Source organism: Leopardus geoffroyi, chromosome B2, assembly GCF_018350155.1.
Source record: "Leopardus geoffroyi isolate Oge1 chromosome B2, O.geoffroyi_Oge1_pat1.0, whole genome shotgun sequence".
Taxonomy (NCBI): Eukaryota; Metazoa; Chordata; class Mammalia; order Carnivora; family Felidae; genus Leopardus; species Leopardus geoffroyi.
In genome coordinates, this window is record NC_059332.1 from 8,793,690 (window position 1) to 8,815,243 (window position 21,554).

General features: G+C 43.5%; 1 protein-coding gene across 8 annotated transcripts in view; it reads right to left on the bottom strand.

The window, feature by feature from the left end:
• The window catches only part of CDKAL1 (CDK5 regulatory subunit associated protein 1 like 1), a 715,645-nt gene that overhangs the window by 600,719 nt on the left and 93,372 nt on the right, over positions 1-21,554 (bottom strand). For all 8 annotated transcript variants that reach the window (XM_045497247.1, XM_045497246.1, XM_045497240.1 and 5 more), the window contains one exon: positions 374-458. In XM_045497247.1, the coding sequence (XP_045353203.1) occupies positions 374-458 (85 nt within the window). The remainder of the gene's footprint in view (positions 1-373; positions 459-21,554) is intronic.

Genomic DNA, 21,554 nt, shown 5'->3' on the forward strand with positions numbered 1-21,554 from the left:
ATATATGTATATATGAATATATATTATAAATATGCTATATATATATATAAAATTAGGGAATTTTTTATTTTTTTAAGTTTATTTATTTATTTATTTTGAGAGAGAGTGAGCAAGTGCACACAAGCAGGGGAGGGGCAGAGAGAGAGGAAGAAAGAAAATCCCCAGCAGGCTCCACGTTGTCAGTACAGATCCTGAGGCGGGACTCGAACCCACGAACCAGGAGAGATCAGGACCTGAGCCAAAATCAAGAGTCAGACGTTTAACTGACTGAGGCACCCAGGCACCTCTATTATTAGAGAATTTTTTAGAAGTTGATTTCCTGAAGTTCTTACTTCACTTATGTAAAAACAGGGAAAAAACAGCTTCCACTTACTTTATGGAGTTTCTAAAGTGGTCTTCAGCTGGGTTTTTTACAGTGCAACTATTCAGGAGCCATAGATCTGCGTCTGATGCATTTTCTATTAAAAAACAGATATAAAAAAGAAATTTCAGTATCACATTTAACCATTCACAATCACTCAAGCACTTACCCCGACGGCACGGTGACAGACACAGTGGACAGTCAGGTACGTTGTCAACGGCATCACGCTCCCTAACTGCTCTACAGACTATGGAAATATTCGTGAGAAATACAAAAATTTAGAACCTGTGCTGTATCTTTTCAGTGAAAATATAAATAAGCATTTTCTTCCCTTACTTAAAAACTTCCAAACACTTGAGTGGAATATGCAGTTAACTGCCCCTTTTTGGACCGTGTCAATATTTTCCAGGCGGAGATATTATCATACACTGAATATTCTGCAGCTTGAGATGCTGTTAAAACTATAATTTGTCTTCCCTGAAAAAGTTAATCATTTATGTCAAAGTGAGCCTTTCATGCCTCTCACCAGTTTGATCCAATATTGTTATGTATGTGGTCCCCCCCATCCTGGGTAGGGTCATGTCCCAACACCCCCAGGGGATGCCTGAAACCAGACACTACTGAACCCTATAGATGCTATGGTTTCTCCTGTGCATACATATCTGTGATAAGGTTTCATTTATACATCAGGCACAGTAAGAGAATAACTAACTGATAATAAAATCGAACAATTATACGCGTATGGTGCACCAAAAGTTACGTGAATGGGTCTCTCTCTGTAAAAGTATCTCACCGTATTGCACTCACCCTTCCCCTAGTGACGAAGTGAGACGGCAAAACGTCCACGTGAGGAGACGAAGGAGGTGAACACACAGGCACTGGGACGTAGCGTTAGGCTACTACTTGACCTTCTAGCAATACGCCACAAGGAGCACCACCTGCTGCTGGACTGTGACTGACCACGGGTCACCGAAACAGCCAATGAGGGCTGGGGTTGTGGAGGGGGGACTCCCGTACGATGACAAACTCACTGGCAATGCAACCGAGAATCCAAACCTGTCAACTTACGAAGCAAGTTTGTAAATGCCTACGGTGTTTGATGCTATTGCAGCTACCCTGTTGTCTAACAGGACTCCCACAACGAAAAGAAATCCGAAATCGAAGACTGTAGCACCCACAACGTATACGACTGGAATACCAGAAGCTAAGGTGTAATGACATGAAGAACCACGAGGACAAGCCGATGTCAGTGTGCACATTCTCCACCCAGGAAGGGAACCTCAAGTGACAGCATTCTGTCAAAGGGATGGCGAGCACATCAAAGCTTCTAGCAAATTGGCAAAGACTTTTTTTTCCCCAAATATTTTATTATAAAAAAGATGAAATATTTTTATAGACACCAGACCAAAAAATTCTTGAATCGATTAAAGACAAGGTGCCTCTACCTGTTTATCAGCTGAAGGCTACGATCCCTCCTTCCCTGTCTCACTCCTTCCATCCGTATCCCCCTCCCACACCTCATGGTCTATTTTCCCTCCCAACAGCCAGAGTGACCTTTTACTTAAAAAATCTGGTTATGTCACTTCCCTGTTCAAAGTCAGAAATGATGAGTATTTACCTACCTGCCCGTGTCCCCTCCTAATTATTCTCCACAATGCCGCCTGAAAGACCTCCCTCTAATACCAATCGTCTGATGACTTCCAGTGGTGATCAAGGCCTTTCCAGATCTAGCTACCTCCCCAACTTCAGTATGAATTTCTCCCTACATTCATCTGTCCCTCCAGCCACAGCAAACCGGTTGTAATTGCTAAAGCCTGCACTACTCTAGCGGGCTACAATATCTTTGCTTCACTCGTCTGCCTACCTGGCTACCTCCTACTCATCTTTCAGGTGCAGCCTGAGGTCCGCAGATGCGTCTTCTCTGCACCCCATGGTAGACTGCGCCAAGACTATTCCCGCACTTCACATTCCGTATGAAAAGAATTCATCCCCCCAGCCTGTCTTCATTGCTACGTAAGACATACTGAAGACAGCATTTTTATCTGCTGCCCTCTGAATGTCCGGGGCCTAATACAGCGATGGGCACAGAATGAACATTCAAACACCCGTGCAACACTGAACAATGTGCCAGGAGGCTCAAGAAGAGAGAAGACGACGCTGGCGCGGAACCACATGCATATGGCACTTCCGCCTTTCTGCTAAAGCTCTGAAGGCGAGACTCATGTTCGTGAATAAGCTTCAGCAATTTGTTTAACAAACACTTAGGGCTGAGACCTGATCTTATTCACAGTTATACCCCCAACACTTATTACAACACCTGGTCCATGGGAGATACCCATTAAGTATGTACTGGGGGAATGGTGAATTTTAAAGATAATCCTAAACTCCGAGCAATGTATTACACAGATAAGTAAAGGTCATGGATGTCTGTTAGCTAATGACAAAATAAATAAATAAATAAATAAATAAATAAAGGCTAGGCATTTATCTAAAATCAACAAACACCTAAAGACAGAACTATCTGCACCAGATGCCAGCTTTTGTATCATGGCACATTCTTCTACTCAGTCACCTTAAAGCCATCTCTCACCCTACATACTGCAACAAAAGCCATCTCAAGAAGAACTCCAGCAACAAGTAAGGCAAATTATTCCACTACGTCTGAAATGTGGCAGAATGTACGGACTCTCAGAATAAGGTGACTGTTACGCTCAGTGATCTAACTGCAATGAACAGGAACCTGATGAATATACCAAAATGCCTACAAAATTGCGCAACTTTTTAACCACCCCTCAAAAGACAATGTCCCTTCTCCAATGAACACAAGAGTCTCTTATCCAATTATTTCTGAACTCAGTTTTGTGTTAGTACATCTTACTTAATATTGTCAAAACACACTATTTACAAGCACAAATCAGTCAGTACACAACAGTAACACAATGAGGATTTACTATGTGCCAGGCTCCAGTCTAGGAACAGAAGATATGGCTGTGAAAAGTGTTTCTACCCTCAAGGAGTTTAAGTCTTGAGAAGGAAGTCTGATTTAAAAAAAAAGAAAAAAAAAAAAGAAAACAAGGTGATTTCAGGTACTGGCCAGTGATATTAAGAGAATAAGAGTAATAGACAAAGAATAATTAGGGGGCTGTTGGCCAAAATAGGTCTCAGAGACCTCAACTCAAATCTGAGTTGAGACTTAAGTGACAAAAGAAACCTAGCATGCAAAGACGAGAAGAAAGAGCATTTCAAGAAGAAAACACCGCAAGTGTAAAATAAAGGCCACGAGACAAGATTGAACTTGTCACGTTCCAGTACCAGAGAGAACAGTGTGACTGGACACAGTGAAAGTCGGGACAGAAAGGTCAGAGAGGCAGGCAGAAACCAATCGTTACTTGACACGGCATTGTAAACGTAACGGGAAGTCACCACTGGGTTTCAAACAGTTCACCTCTACTTCAGAAAGCCCATTCCAGAAGTGCTGTGAAGACTACAAACAGGGAAAAAAGTGAAGTCCAGAAACCCAGCTGGAAGCTGACACACTGGTCTAAGACTAAGTGAAAAGGACGGCATAAGCTGGACTAGGATTACAGCGATGGCAAAAGCAAGAAGTAAATGGAGGAGGGCTATTTCGGAGGTAGAATCAGAAGAATTCATGGGCAGACGAGACAGGAATAGTGCGAGAAGGAATCAAGTAGGATTCCTCAGCACATGGAAGGAACTTGGACCCGATCATCAGTTGTTTGTGGTGCCATCTACTGAGTTGGGGAAAGGCTGGAAAAAAGAGATTTGGGGACTAAAAGAATCAATAGGGGTTTTAGGGGGCCGTGCTTTGTTTGAAATCCTTATTAAATCTCCAACTAGAAATACTGAGCAGCTATTGGTATAAAAGAAACCGAAACTCGCGGGAGTCTTTCAGCCTGGACAAATAGCAGAATCAAAACCCTACAGAACATGTCAGAATTTACAGGAATGGGCGAGATCACAGGAGAAAAAGAGAAGGGAGACAGAAAGAAGTAGAGGGCAGAACACCAGGTCGTTCAAGGTCTGGAGAAGAAGGTGAGAGGGACAAGGACATTGAAAAGGCACAGCATGCAAGATAAGAGGATAAAAGACAGAAAACATGGTGTGACAGAAATCCAAAGAAAAAAACTATTTGAAAAAGGGGTAATCAATTATGTTAAATGCTAAGAGTTAAAGAAAGGTTTCTGAATCTCTGTATCTCTGTGCCAACCCACAATCACACAAAGACCCCCCCCCCTTTTTTTAACTAACACAGAAAATAAACTCACTACAAAAGGGAAGTGATTTGCCCATAAAGAATACAGATTCCACATGATTTGCCCCCCTATAAACACATTTTCTGGGTTCTAAGATGCCAGCAACTGTCAGAAACACCATCAACTGTGTAACAGCTCTTCAAGAGGGGCAGAAAACTGTAGTCATGTTCTTATCAATTTGAAGATACATGCCAACTTCAAACATTAACACTAGCAGGGTAGGAGTGAATGGCATCAGAAACAGAAATCAACCAGATTAGCGCCGTCCACCTTCTAGAAGAATCAAGAAATGCCAGAAGAACTGCCTTTCCAGGTAACCCATCTCCCAAAATAAAGTCAACGTTCAAACATGGCACTGCTAGTGGATGACTTGGTTATTAGATTAAATGTCTGCAAAGAGACAGTTAACGCCTTACGGTCTTGCCTCCGTCGGAGCATTTTAGTCACCAACACCTCCAGTGTCGGAGGAGCAGCAGCTAGAGAAGACCACTCGGGGAAAGAAGGACTAGGTAGATGGGCTAGAATGAACCCAGGAAGGGAAAGGCAGTAAGAAGGCAGCCAGCTTGGAGGCACAGGCTTGGAGAGGATCCAAGAAAGATTGCTACTTGAGATGCGGCCTCCAGTGCAGTCGATGCCTGACGTGCAGCTGAAAATCATCTACACAGAAATCAAATATTGCCAACGCCAGAGCCGGGACACCAGGACTGGTCTGGAAGGGAACCAGCTTCGGACTAGCCAGATGGGATCTAGCTGTCAAGATCTGATTATTTTCAGTCTCTCATTCTGAAAACAGGGCTGCAATGAAAGCACTGTGCCTGTATCATTTTCTATGCTTCCCACATTACCCTCGGAATCAAGCCCCAAAAAGTGGCATTGCTGTCAAGGGATAAACTTTTATGTCGTTCCATTACATACTTTGAAATTCCTATCCATAAAGGGTGCACCACCTTGCATTTCCATGAGCAATGCGTGAGACTGCCCGTTGACCCACATCAACCCCCACACAGCGTGCTATCAAACCTCTGTACTTATGCCAGTCTGGTGGGAAGCTGGGTCCCAGGGAGGTTTCAGTATGTATTTCTCTTGTTATGAAGGAGTTCAGCATCTTTTCATATATTTAAGGGCTGTTTGCAATTTTTTTTAATGTTTTCCATTTGTTCATGTCTTTTTGCCCATCGCCCCCCCCCCAGGCTAAACATTTTTATCTTGTTTTAATTACTAATATACACAAATACACACAAGGAATATTAATTCTCTGTCGATGATATATTCCAGTATTCTTTCCCACTTTGTCACTTTACTTTCTTACAGACTTTCTTCGTGTAGTTTTATTTCTAAGATAACAAATTCATCAACCTCTCCTCTTATTACTTCTAGATTTTGAATCATAATTAACAAGATTCCTCTATTCCCAGATTACTAAGGAGTTTGCCAATGTCCTCTCCTAATACACATATGGTTTTACATGTAGATCTTTGATCTGTTAGGAATTTATCTCGATATGCACTGATCTCACTGAATTTTTTTTAATGCAAAATGAAGTAAGATCTTATATTCTCATTTCAAATCAGAAACTATTAAAACCTACGACACTACCTACTGCTAGCAAAGCAAATGGGACACTGACACCTCACTTTGCCGACGGCAGTCTACACGGATGAAACTCTCTGGAATGCAGTGTGCAACTGCTCTCAAAAATTTAAATGTGCATCAGAGCTTCTCTGACACACGCTTCTGGGCTACTTGCAGCACACACGTGTGTATTTATACACACACATATATGCACACGTACACCTGTACACACATACACACATACAAAGAGACAAGTAATCAATTTTACAAATCGCAGTAAGCATTACTGACAAAGCAAAAAACCTACAAAGCCTACATATCCATTATAAGGAAACTGTGAAAATAAATGAGACTACTGCTAAAATACCACTCAGCTTAAAAAGCAAGATAAAGCTATAAATGCTATTTTATAATTATCTTTGTTAAATCATCAGGTGAAAGAAAAGGAAGGTGCAGAGAACAGGTCTTGTATTTGTTTTTTAAAAAGAGAAATTCCAGGGGCGCCTGGGTGACTCAGTCAGTTAAGCATCTGACTTCGGCTCAGATCATGATCTCACAGTTCATGGGTTTGAGCCCGGCATTGGGCTCTGTGCTGACAGGTCAGAGCCTGGAGCCTGCTTTGGATTCTGTGTCTCCCTCTCTCTCTGCACCTCCTCTGCTCGCTCACTCTCTCTCTCTCTCTCAAAAATAAACATTAAAAGAAAATTTTGTTTTCAAGGAAATTCCAGGGACACCTGGATGGCTCAGACAACTGAGTATCTGACTTCGGCTCAGGTCATGATCTCACGGTTCATGGGTTCGAGCCCCACGTTGGGCTCTGTGCTGACAGCTCAGAGCCTGGAGCCTGCTTTGGATTCAGTGTCTCCCTCTCTCTCTACTCCTCCCCCGCTCACACTCCGTCTGTCTCTCTCTCTCTCTCTCTCTCTCTCTCTCTCTCTCTGAAAAATGAACAAACGTGAAAAAAAAATTTTTAAGGCAAATTCCATTCTAAGTAAAGAGCATTTCTGAAAACACATACATGAAACTGAGGTGTCTGTCCTTGGGAGTGAGGTGTTCATACACTCCTTTCATAGTCTTTCTCTTTTCTGTTTTTATGGCCCTTACTTGTCTAACTGTATAGAGTTTAATCCTGAGACAGGAAACATTAATATTTAACTTATATCCATCTGTATTACTTCAATTTTTTTAAGTATCTATTGCTTTTTTCATTTAAGAAAATGAATCAAACCTTTTTAGAAAAAAAATTTTTTTAAGTTTCCTTTTCCAGAGAGCTTAGAATCAGTAGCGTTCTTTCATTTTAAGGTGAGAATATAAAAACTATTTTCCTGCTGAGACCCATCATGAAAACAGTGACCCGATATACATTTTCTGAGGGACTTCTCTCCTCGCGGCTAAAAGCTTTTGTACTCACTGAACCAAGGAAATGACGGTCATTGACACACCACCTACTCTGAGTGTGAGGAGAGAGAAACAAACTACTATTTGTTTTAATCAAAAAGCATTACTCTCCAAACTATTTCTTTATATATGCTAGATAAATTACTTTTAAGCCTAAAGTCATAAAAATCTGAGTAGCAGTACTGCTAATAACTAGCATTACTGAGTATATATTATGCAGCGAGTGGTATGAGCCAAGCATATCATACTCATTTTTTTCCCGACTTAATCCTCCCAGTTTGAGGTGGGTTCACTTTTACTCTAATTTTAGAGAGAGAATCTAAGACTTAGAAAGGAAAAGTAACTTGCCTATAATCACACAGCAAGGGGGGGTGGGGGGCAAGATTAGAAATCCAGACAAACTGACTCCAGAGACTATAAACTTAAGGAAATTAGAATGCCTCATTAGTGGCTTTTTGCCTCTTGATCAAAAATAATACAGACAATATCTAAAAACAAAACAAAGAAGTATTGCATGGCTGTAAGACTGCCTCACGGTATTTCTAAGAAGACTAATAATCAGGCTTCAAAAGGAACCGCTTGGCTATTTCCAAAATTTCCAAGATCCTGAACGTGTCAGCTCTTGGCCTTCTGTAATCCGTAGGAGACATGCAAATAAAGAGAGAATTAATAATGAGTGCAGGATCCTGAGTCCAAGGCACAGGCTGACTCTCACAGCCACCCGGCTCCTCTCACCCTGCAGGCTTCCGCACAATGGCGGCATCACAGAAGAGATGGGCACGGGTCAAGTCAGCACCACTCAGAACAAAACATTTATCTTCCGCGACTGTTCCATTTGAAAGTCCACCAGAGCAGCTGCATAGGACAGGGAGGGGGCTCTATTCATAGATTTAAGTAGGGCAGTTAAGATGATACAAATAAAAACTCACTAAAAACAAAACAAAGAGGGGGAAAAAAGTTGACTGCCTTAAATCGCAAAGCCTTCTGGGGGAGTTTCTTTACTATGGAACTCTGGAAGGCAAGTCCAAACAGTTTAAATGTCCATTACGCTTAACCATACCCGGGGAGTTTATTTATGCGATACGAATCACTGGGTGCGTACCACACAGTCAGAGAATATGCTTTAGGAGGAGAATTTAAAAGCACCGTTGAGGTGCATGTTTATAAAGTAATTTCTTAAAAACCAATAAAAGGCAAAATGAGAGTTCTGGTCAGTGGATTCATTTTTTTCTTCTCTGTTCCATTCACTGTTCTCCGTAGGGGCTGTGTAAACAGAATGGAGTAACCATGTTTTCAAAATCGGTTTTACAAAAGCAATGGAAATGATCTGTGAGAAAGTATTCTGCCCTCAGCCAGCTAGGGTGGGAGGAGTGGGGGGAGATGGGAAGAATAAGCGGGGGGGGGGGGGGGGGGGGGGAAGAAGAGAGAGAGGGAGAGCAGAAATGAAAGAAAGAGACGGAGCGTCTCCAGTCAGTTCCCAGTCTGAAACACTCAGAGCTAGAAGTGACCCTCCCCTGTAGAGTATCGGGGACTCTTCAGTGTGTTTCTGAGCGAAGCAGAACATAGGAGCTCCTACGGGGAAGCACTTATCCTTAGAGATTGCTCGTATAATAAGTTTGTTCTTTTAAAACGAGTCCCGCTGAGTGCTTCACAGAAATAAGATGAAGCCAAGGGTCAGCTTGAACTCTGTTTAGTGTATGAAAGGAAAAGAAGGTTTTTTTTTTAAATGAGAAATAAAAGCTGGCAAAATTCTACCAATAACTACTGAAAATTAATTACACAGCTAAGGAGGGCTGGTCATAATCAAAATCAGAGTGCAGGACGGACCCTTTTGCCTTACTGTGTAGGAGAGAACATTGCGAATATTCCCCATCATCCCTTCAAATTAAATTGCCCTGTTGATCCTGACACATAATTGGCTCAGAAGTCACTGCATCTAAGGAATCCCTAACAGGGCATTGATTTCTGTATGTTCAGTAGGTTCATAAAGTAAGGGTCGATGTACGAACCAAACGGACCTGTGGGGACACTTCACGATCTGGCCGCCAACCCTCCATCCAGAACCATGGCGCGTCGGCGTACCCTGCAGGCTCTTGCTCCCGCCACTCTGAGCTTTTGGGCCCACAGGCCTCATGAGTAAAACTCAAAAATTCAGAAGAATAAACTCCAATAGAAAAAAAAAAAAAAAAAGGAGGGGGCAAAGAATACGAACTTAAGAGTTCACACAAAAAGGAAACACCTATGGGTCTTCACCGTACAAAAAGATGTTCAATCCCATCTTGATTTTTTTTTTTTAACGTTTAATTATTTTTGGGACAGAGAGAGACAGAGCATGAACGGGGGAGGGTCACAGAGAGGGAGACTCAGAATCCGAAACAGGCTCCAGGCTCTGAGCTATCAGCACAGAGCCCAACATGGGGCTCGAACTCACGGACCGCGAGATCATGACCTGAGCCGAAGTCGCTGCTTAACCGACTGAGCCACCCAGGCGCCCCCATCCCATCTTGAAATAAATGAAAATTAAAACCGCATGAAGAAAAGCCAAGCGCGCCGTGCTTCACTTACTGGAGTGTCAAAAGCCTGATAACACACTGTGCTGCCGCTGCCAGGGAGAAGCCGGCACTCTCGGGCAGTGCCAGTGGGAGCGTAAACCACCACAGCATCTACGGACACAATTCGGGCCACATCCACTCGAGGGGCAGAGGTGTATCCTCTGACCCAGAAGTCCTGCGTCTACGGAGTTAGCCTACTTACAAGCATATTTATGCACGTGCAAGGTCATTCACTGCAGCGTTATTTGCAACAGTACAAGGTGGCTGGTTAAAGGCGTTCCAAGTACATTCGGAAGGGAGACTGCTATAAGGCTGCTCACGAAAGAAGCAGAATGACCGGCCTCTAAATCCTACAATGGGAAGACCACCAGGACACATTCCCCCAAGAAGAAGATGTTAAAATATGCATACGGTATGCTACCACTGGGGCCGTGGGGTAAAATCTAGACTCCGTGATCACAAGTGCCTGCATCTGCCTCAAAGCGTCGGGACGGGTGCCAGAAATAAATGGCAACGGCTGGAACTGGATGGAGGGAGCAGAAATGGGGTTTACAGGAGACAAGGGAAAAGGAAGACTTCCTTGCATATTCAAAAACCAAGCATTTCAAACTAAAAAGAAAAGGCAATTATAAAAACCGTAGCTTGTCTGAATCTTGCTATCTTCCCATTTCTTCAGTCCCTTCGCAAACATCTCACAAGAACTCTTTTTGGACCAACCAGACGCCACATGCTGCAGCAACATGACACAGCCGCCCGACACCCCCTTCCTGTCGGTGTCAACAGCACGACACTCCCGTTCCTCTTACCCCCCGACCCCCCTATCCCTCCCCCTCTGCCCTCCATGAGTAGACCTCCTGACGTCCTAGAGTTTGGTTCTCTTCTCATCTGCTCACTCCATGAGCCCGACCTGTCCTCCCATGGTCTAAAATACTACCACTATGCTGAGCAACAACACCCGAATTTATACTTTCAGATCAGACATCCGTCTGAGCCCACTATCCAGTTCACCCATAACACCTCCAGTGGAATGCATCACAGAAATATTAAACTTGACAAAAACCATTTCTGAAACTGGACTCTCAAATTTTCACCCTTGTATTCATCAGGTTCATTCTAGTGAGGAAACCACTCCAGACATTTTAGAAAAATATAGAAACGTGGTTCCATGGGCGATGGAAAAGCCAAGACACCAAATAGGAAACGGGGGAGCAACCAGGACGTGAGTAACAGCAAGAAACCATCAGCAGCCTAAAGGCTGGAGGGACCCACCACAAGAGGTGGGTTGTAAGAGCCCAGAAGCTGCCATCATGCGGCAGGGGCTACACCTCAGGCTGGAGCTGTCCGGTGGGAGCTGGGGCTGCCCGAGGGTGTTGCTGTCTGGTAGGAGCTGAGCCACAGGAATGAAACTGCCTGGTCTCCTGGGACACAACCTGGAGCAAAAAGAGAGGAAGGAAAATACGCTACCTTCTCCCCATTCCAATCCTCCAGCCTTCCCTCAGTGCCTCTCATTGGCCAGTCCTACCCACAAAAGTCGAAAGGTAAAGAAGCCTGCGAAATGCAGTCCCACACAATACAGACCGGGACAGAGGATAGGCAGCAGATCGTAGCTGAGAGCCAACAGGCAAGCGACTAAATGTTACCTCTTCCAGTCCTTCCCATCTCTATTAAGGGCCCATCTACCCAAATGCTAAAACCAGGAACCGGACAGTCACCTTTAACCATTCCTTTTCCATCACCATCCCCTGCAGCACATCCAACCCTTCCCAAAGGATTTCACCTCCAAAGTAATGTGAATGTCTATTTCTGTCCATTGCCATCACCCCTGTATGCATCAGGATGCTCCCCAGACCCCCGGAACAGTCTCCTGCCTCCCTATGGCTGCAATTAGGCACCTTAGAAAACTCTCAAGGAACCAAAGGAAAGCAAGAGCTTTTGCTTTATCAGTCATGGGTAATCTGTACACCTGGATCACTGAAAACTGGGTTAATTAGACACATAGTACCGGCAGCTAGTTGAAACCACATTTTGGTAAGGGAGAAAATAAGTCACTATTGATCATTTACTACACACAAAAAAACAGAGTTATTAAAAAATGCAATTGTATCTTTTTTTTAAGAACTCAGCAATATACAATTCCACTTTATTGTGGAACAGTGTTTCACACTTAAACAGACCCAAAAAATAAACAGCAGCTGGGAGGGAGGGAAGGTAGTTAGGTGGGAAGGTGTGAAGGTGGAAAGGTGGGAAGGAAGGAAGGAAGGAAGGAAGGAAGGAAGGAAGGAAGGAAGGAACAAAGGAAGGAAGGAAGGAAGGAACTTTTTATCTTTGGCCTATTTAACCACCTCATAAAACCAACTACTTACAGTACAGCTAAATACATACACAAAAAGCTACAGGAATGCTGGGAATACGATCTGTTGTTTTTTACCAGGTTTCTTCTCTCCTTTGACAGCGTAATGAACACCATCACAGCACAAGTCAAGTCAGAAGTGGGCCAGAGAAGGCTCTAAGCTGGTTCGATCTTCTGAGGTCGTTAAAAATGGCTGGCCCCTCACAAGAGGATAAAAATGTAAATCAAAACGCAAATTTCCCTTTTTAAAGTACTTTTAAGGAAAAGAGCAGGGCCGTGGGAGCATGGGTTCTTTTTCCCTCCCCTGCGGCAAAGCCAGGCCGTAGACCTGGCTGCGGGCGGGAGGCCAGTGTCACGTTCGACAGGCACTGTCCCTGGCAGGCTCTCTACTCACGCGTGACCACGTTCAGATTCTGGGACAAGAAGTGGAGGTCACAGCGGTCTTTTTTGTCCCCCTGTCTAGTCCTCCTCATCAGTCTTTGCTTCTTGGTGTTGACATCGTCCTCCTCATCGTCTTCTGCCGGAACCACCTCCATCCTCCTGCTGCCCTCACGCCCCTCCCCTTCTTGGCCCACCTCTCCGGCGGCCTCCTGCTCTCCATCCTCCTCATTAGCATTCCCACTAGCAGCTCCGCACCTTCCACTGTCCACCCTCTTCCTTCTCGTCCTGTAAGTCCTGGGTGGTGCTCTCAGCACCGTGTTCACGACCCGGTCTGATGCGGTGGGGCACGCCGGTGACCCGATGCAGCGGATGAAAAAGAAAGCCGGAGTTTGGGGACTGTGGTGACACAGGGCTGCCTGAGTCCGCGCTGGAGGGGCAGAGGCCGCCAGCAGGGAGCCAGGGCCAGGAACAGTGCCAGGATGGCTTTCCAGGGCAGATGGTCCATCGTAACCTTACGTTCACGTATTCTAGGGGAACTTTCCTTCCTCATTCAAGTATTTCTACAGCAATATGCTGAAAAGAGTTCTATCTAGCCAAGAAGCAAATCATAACTGAAAAAACCACTCACTAGCAAAATTGCAAAGCATCTGGTTTTCATTCAGAATGATATACAAACTCTCAATAGTTTAGCACAGATCAGTGGAGTCACCTGCTACAAATGACCAATTTCCAGGACAAATTCTAGAGGAAAGAAATATCTCCTTGAAGTGAAGTTTAGATTGTACCCTGAGTATCATCTCTAATACAAGAGCTACCTCTGGGTTTTAACTTTGCAAACTTACTGGATCAAAACGATGACCAATTTGGTAATCCAAAGAAAAATACCCAGAGGAAACTGCCAACGCTGGAAAGATCCACGCCAAACATAAAGCTACGGACGAGACCTAGGTTTGCTAGACTCCAAAGTGCAAAGAAGAACATCAGAGATCGCTGAATGAAATAATGAAACAATGTGCTGAGTCAAGTACTTTAAGGCCAGTGTCCATTCTGATCTGTCAATGTCCATGCCACAAAAACGTTAGATATTTTGAATGCGACCCCTGGAGAGAAACAAAACAAGCTGGCTGTATGTATACCTAGCAGGCATCCAATAACTGTTCAACTGATGGACAAATATTCATAAATAATATCCCCAAAATAGCCATTTCAAGATTTCTAAAATTACAGATAAGTTTTACCAATTTCAGGCAAAAAATAAGTAGTAACAAAGAGAAGAAACAATACTGCCTTAGAGAACTATTTGGGAAAGAAGAAACTATTAAAAACCTTACTTATCTGTCACAGCAGCTTGTGATAAGGAGTGAAATATTTAGTTATCTGATGCTAATGTACATAGGTAAGAAAATTATCTTAAATGACTAAAATAATTTAACTTGAATTTGATTTGTGGTATGTATTAATGTTACCACCTGTTAAAATTAATATCCTCTAACTCCAAATCTACTTTTCCGATTTAAATTTCATTTAGTGTAGGTAATTTCAAATTTATTTTGATTCATTTTCTAGTGACAAAATCAAAAATAATGTATTCCAGTCTCAATTTTGCTTCAAAAAACTAGAGACAATATAAAGAACTATCACAATTCAATGATAAAAGGACAAATAATCAAATTAAAAATGGGCACAAGATGTAAATGTACATTTCTCCAAAGATAAACAAGTAACCATGAAAAGAAGGTCAACATCATTAGCCATGAAGGAAATGCAAATCAGAATTACAGTGAGATATCACTTCACATCTACTAGGATAGCTATAATAAAAATATTTTAAAAATAATACCGGGGCACCCAACTCTAGATTTCACCTCAGGTCATCATGGCACAGTTTGTGAGTTCAAGCCCCACATCAGGCTCCACTTACAGTGCAGAGCCTGCTTGGGATTCTCTCTCCCTCTCTCTCTGCCCCTCCCCCGACTGGGCAGGCTCTCTCTCTCAAAATAAATAAATAAGCTTTTTTTTTTTTTAATTTTTTTTTAATGTTTATTTATTGTTGAGGCAGAGAGAGAGCATGAGCAGGGGAGGGTCAGAGAGAGAGGGAGACATAGAATCTGAAACAGGCTCCAGGCTCTGAGCTGTCAGCACACAGCCCGACGCGGGGCTTGAACTCACGGACCACGAGATCACGACCTGAGCCGGAGTCGGTCGCTTAACCGACTGAGCCACCCAGGCGCCCCTAAATAAGCTTTTTTAAAAAATGATAAATTCTGACAAAGTTTATTTAAAAAAATAAATTAAATTAAAAATAAAAGTACCCAAAAAAAACCCACTAGAGACGAGCTTGAGCCACACCATCACAGTTCTCATTTCTGAGCCCTCTGCCTCAATGTCTCTTCCACAGTCTACCCCCAGCAAGCTCGTACTCAACTTTCACAACTCCATCACATGTCACCTCCCCTAAGAGGCCCTCCTTACCCTCTTCAGAAAGAGTAAGGCATTGCTTCCTCTGTGCCCAGACTAGCTATGGCACATCCTAGCTAAGATTCATACATACGTCTCCCCCAGGATAAGACCCTCAATGGACTATCCATTCTAAATCCCCAGAGCCAAACTTACGACTTAGGACTTAGAAGAGAATATGCTCTCACTGTGGGTGGGTAGGTGGGTAGATGGGCAGATGGATGGATGGATGGATGGATGGGAGGAAGGGAGGAAGGGGGGGAGGGAGGGAGGATGGGAGGAAGGGGGGAGGGAGGGAGGGAGGGAGGAAGGAAAAGCAAAAATCAAGGACACAGAAAGCCCTGTTAATGAGCAAGCATCAATACCAAATGAGAGGCAACAGACTAGTTCATGTCAGCAATCAAAAGTTAACACTGGAAAAATACTTTCAGGAGACATTGCTGTCAAGCTCTGACAGAGAATCCAGTATTCTCCCTGGGGAGCTTATTGTTCTAAAAGGAACAAAGACCACACAATCTTACGGGATGCTATATACCCATTAAAAAATTACACTTACAAAAATAGCATGGAAAATGTTTACTTTCACTAAGAGGTACTATGCTATTTATGCATATAGTAATAACTATGGGAAGAGTAAAAGAAAAAAAAAAAAAAACCCTATGCATTAAAAATAGATTAGAAGGAAATGTACCAAAATGTTAACAGCAGCTATTTAGATAATGGAAGTCTGTCCCAGAGATCAGGTCTTCCTGGATTCCAGAGTCTTTCACACAACCTTGGGCCTGAGAAGGCAGATCTTCTTCCTCAAGCCTGATCTCTGCCATCTGGAGGTTCTTATGGGGCTCTAGAGCCATGTTCTCTATCATCTGACTAGCTCATCTGAGGGCTGGCTCCCCGGAGAATTGGCTCAGACCCCGAAAGTCTTCATCCAATTACTCAGCAGCGGCCCAGGCTTGGACCTGACAAGCTAAGGTTCTAATGCTAGCCTTGAAGGAGGTTGTTTCAAAGGATCAGGGATTAGGTAATAAGGGCCAAAGGTAGACTGTTAATTAATTATGGGAAAGCAAAGTCTCGATTAGGAAAGAGATTTTTGTAAAAATAAAACAGCTAGTAGCTGCCTAGACATGGGAAATGACAGGGGGAAGAATTCAAGATTTCTGACCTAGACAGGGGACAGAAATAGTGACCCCCATAGCACAGACGCAGGTCAGAGAAGGAGGGTGTAGCTCGGGCACGAGACATGTTCACTTGAAGACGCCTATCTGGAGATACACGCCATGCAGAGCTGTGCCACAAGTGACGGTAAGTGCACGAACGAACTCCTGGAAGGTCAACGATGATGATGTCACCAAGGATGACAGACAGCAGGCAATGGGGTGAGGAAGACCGGTGCACGGCAGGGGTGAAAAGCATCAAGAAGACGGAAATATGTCACACGAGCACAGTGAGTGGGCAGGACTTCAAAAGAGGTGTGTTTGCCTGATTGAGTAATGGCGACAGAACAATGGACCGAAAGCGGCAGCACAGAACAAACACTATGCTGACCTCCGCTCCGCCTTATGAATCAGAGGGAATTTGCCTAGAAGTTACAAGTGCAATTAAAATGCTTGACTTAATTTCCTACAGATTTCAATTTGACTAGGCAATAAATTAGAACTAAATAACCACATTTGCATAGCATTTTACCACTTGCAAAGCATTTTTAAACACATTATCTCATCTGAGCTCCCCAACAGTCGCATGAGGTAAGTTATTTATGATCTCCATCTTAGGGATGAGGAAACAGACATAGAAAAATGTCGTGACTTGCAGAAAGGCGTCATAAGCGGGAAACCAGGAGGTAGGGCCAGGGTGGATCTTTGGCTCTAAAGGCTGGGCTGAAACACTCTGAACGTGCACTACCGACTTCCCGTCTGAGGACAGGTGCTCTGATGTGGGCTGTCTCCACTCCCGTGCACAAGGATGATTTCCTTCACGATGCCTAAAACAACTAAACTGCACACCCATTTCTATTCATGCATTATACTCACCAAGTTTTCCCTAAGAAAAATGAATTTTACACTGAGAATGTTACAAATGATCGCCACTCCTTGTGAAAAGAGCTACAAAGTAGAAAGGAGGGGTGAGAAAGCAAACAGGGCTGATTAAGAATATAACTACGGGGGCGCCTGGGTGGCGCAGTCGGTTAAGCGTCCGACTTCAGCCAGGTCACGATCTCGCGGTCCGGGAGTTCGAGCCCCGCGTCAGGCTCTGGGCTGATGGCTCAGAGCCTGGAGCCTGTTTCCGATTCTGTGTCTCCCTCTCTCTGCCCCTCCCCCGTTCATGCTCTGTCTCTCTCTGTCCCAAAAATAAATAAAAACGTTGAAAAAAAAAATTTAAAAAAAAAAAAGAATATAACTACGAAGAGGGACACCTGGGTGGCTCAGTCGGTTAAAGCATCCGACTTTGGCTCAGGTCTCACAGTTCGTGGGCTCGAGCCCCACACGGGGCTCTGTGCTGACAGCTCAGAGCCTGGAGCCTGTTTCGGGTTCTGTGTCTCCCTGTCTCTCTGCCCTTCCCCTGCTTGCTCACACACACAGGCTCTCTCTCTCTCTCTCTCAAAAATAAACATTAAAAAAATTTAAGGGGCGCCTGGGTGGCTCAGTCAGTTAAGCGTCCGACTTCTACGCAGGTCATGATCTCGCAGTCCGTGAGTTCGAGCCCCGTGTCAGGCTCTGTGCTGGCAGCTCAGAGCCTGGAGCCTGTTTCAGATTCTGTGTCTCCCTCTCTCTCTGACCCTCCCCCGTTCATGCTCTGACTCTGTCTCAAAAATAAACGTTAAAAAAAAAAAAAATTTTTAAGAAAAAAAATTTTTTTAAAACAACTAAAAGAATAGAACTACCAAGAGAACAGCTCCCCTTACCCTCCCTACCCTTCTCTACAACCAATTCACCACAAAGCCATTAGGCGGGGCTGAACCAGGCAGGCAGTGGTACTAGGGGAAGGTGAGGGGTGGTCTAAGGAGGAATACCAGAGCCTCTCCACAGGGAAGAGGGTGTGAGGGCACAAGCAGGATGAGGAAGGCGTGGGGCATCAGTGCCCAAGAAATGAAGAGGGTGGGATGGTGAGAAAGGAGAGTGGTCTGACATGAGGTGTCACAGTCCGAGCAGAGGGTGAGCTTCAGCGAGGCAGGCAGCCCAGCCCAGGGCCTCAGAGCCTGAGAACAGCGAGACAGGCAGGTCCACAGGGGATGGCCCCGCCTGGGCTGTCGGGACTACCCTACAATGAGATGGGCATGTGCGCCAAAGGGCAGCCTGGCATGGGGTGTCAAACCCAAAGGAAGTGACGAGGGCATGCACATGGGGCAGCGCCTGTTGTCAGAGCACAGACAGGGTGAGGGCTGTGGGTACACGTGCAGGAGGATGGCCCCGGGCAGCTGTAGAGGAGCGTGCCCAGAATGTGCCGGAATCCAGGAGGGAAAAGCAGGCATCCCTGTAAAAACGCAGCGAGGTGCAAGAGTATAAGAGTTCCGGGGAGGTCAAAGGTCTCATGACGAACAGGGAATTTACATACTCCTAAAACACCATCTCACAAAATACACAGTAAGGGTGAAAAGTAACTTCACAGCATAGAAACTCAGCAGGCATCACCTTAACATACTGATCAAAGTTAATTAACATCAACGATGACGGGACAAACCAAAGTCAAGTGCCACAGGGCAGAATGCACAGAGAGGAAGACAGCATCGCTTCCAGAAGATATTCCTGACAAAGATGCAAAACTTGAACCTGCTCGTGAGAAACACCAGACAAACACAAATCAAGGGACAATCACTCAAATCACTGGCAACACTCCTCAAAAACGTCAAAGATGAAAAGGCAAGGAAAGAGACAAAAACTGGTCCAAATCAAAGGAGTCTTACAGAGACATGACAACTCAATGCAAAACATAATCACACAGTGGGTCCCCTTGCTGTAAGGGGCACTCAAGTGAACGATGTGAACGAGGTCTGACAATTAGGTGGCAGCGACGTCCCAAGTGTCGGTTCCCCTTTTTGATGGTCATGTTGTGGTTTCGTAAAAGAATAACTCTGCAGAAAACAGACACTAAAGAATTTGGGGGTGGGGCGCCTGGGTGGCTCAGTCAGCTGGGTATCTCTGACTCTTGATCTCAGCTCAGGTCACGATCTCATGGTTTGTAGGTTCAAGCCCCGCGTCGGGCTCTGTGCTGATGGTGTGAAGCCTGGTTGGGATTCTGTCTCTCCTTCCCTCTGTCCCTCCCCAGCTTGTGCACTCTCTCTCTCAAAATAAATAAGTAAACGTTAAAAAAAAAAAATTAAAAAAAAAAAAAAAAAGAATCTGGGGGTGATGAGGCAGTGACTGAACAGCTTCTTCGCAAATGGTTTTGAAAACGAGATTTTCAGTAATGCTCTTTCTGCAACTTTACTGTAAACATCGTTTTTTCTTTTTTTTTCTTTTGTTTTTTTGTTTGTTTTGTTTTACTTTTGAAACAAGGTGATCGGATAGGCAGGCTGCTTGGCAATATAAGAATATATAGCTGCCGCACACACACAAAAATTGCAAAAGAATGGAAAGCACGATAAAATAAGGAATAGGGCTCTCTATCCAATGGAGGTATTTTTTCCTTGATAGGAAACAATGTCAGTGGCAGGACCAATAAAGACATTGACAACGTGTGGTTTTTCAGTGCTGAAGGGAATATTTATTTTAAAAGTCAAAGAGAAACAAAGAATATTCACATATAATGATTTTTATAAATCTTTCCCTGTGAGTGAGAAATAAGTAAAGTTGATTCAGAGCCAGTAATGTTTGATGCCTTTAGTACTATACACATTAGAGAACATTCAGGCTTTAACATTTTACTATTCACATGCTACCCTATTTCCAATTAAAAAAGAAAAACCCAGTTTCCTTCATAATATTGTTAAAAATTCATAACACATTCAACACCTATTCAATGCTAAAAACACTCATCAAGTAGGGGAAAATGGTATTTTCCTCAAACACAAAAAAGGACATCTACCAAAAATCCTATAGCCAACGTCATACCTAACAGTGAAAGACTTAATTCTTGGCCCCTAAGATCAGGGACCATGCAAAGATGTCTAATCTCACCTCATATTCAGTGTAATACAAGAAGGTATAGACAGCATGGTAAAGCAAGAAAAGGAAACAAAATGCATACCAATAAGAAAGAAAGAAAAAGAAAGAAAGAAAGAAAAAAAAGAAGAAAGAAAGAAAGAAAAAAAAAAAGAAAGAAAGAAAGAAAGAAAAGAAAAAAAAGAGAAAGAAAGAACAAAAGAAAGAAAGAAAGAAAAAAAAGAAAGAAAGAGAAAAAGAAAGAAAGAAAGAAAGAAAGAGAAAGAAAGAAAGAAAGAAAGAAAGAAAGAAAGAAAGAAAGAAAGAGAAAGAAAACTGTCTCTTTCCTGCAGATAATATGATTATCTATGTAGAAAATCCCAAGGTATTTGCAAAAAAAAAACCCAGAAGTAATAAGTGAATTCTGCACAGTTGCAGACTAGATCAACAAACAAAAATCAACCACATCTGTATATACTCACAACCAACCAGTGAAATCAAAATCAAAAAAGCAATACCACTTACAATGGCTCCAAAGGAAATGAGACACTTTGGTATAAATCTAGGAAAATATGTGCTGGATCTGTAGGCTGAAAATTACAAAATTTTGTTGACAGAACGGACAGAAGACCTTCACTGGAGAGACTCACCATGTTCTTGGATTGAAGACTCAACAGAGTATAGATGTGAATTCTCCCCAAACTGCTCTGTAAGTTTTAACACAATTCCTACCAAAATTCCAGGAAGGTTTCTGGCACACACAGGCAAACTTATTCCGAAATCTATATGGAATGGAAAACTCCCTAAAATAGCTAAAAGGAAAAATCAAGTGGAAGGAACTGGTCTACCCGATTTCAAGACTTCTTATAGACCTATGGTAGTCAACAAATCGTGACTAGAGGGAGATCCTTCCAGGGAAGGTAAACAACAGACTGGCCAACTAGGAATTTAATCTCCTGCCATTAACAGGAAACCTTCAACATTCACATCCTCCCCTGTATCCTGTGCTTGTATACCAGATGCCAGTTGTTTCTAATTCTCCTGTTTTCTAAGTGGGAGGATTCTTCACAGTTATCCTGTTCCTTTATCCGCAGTACTTTACTGGATATACCGGGAGCACAGATTTTCTCG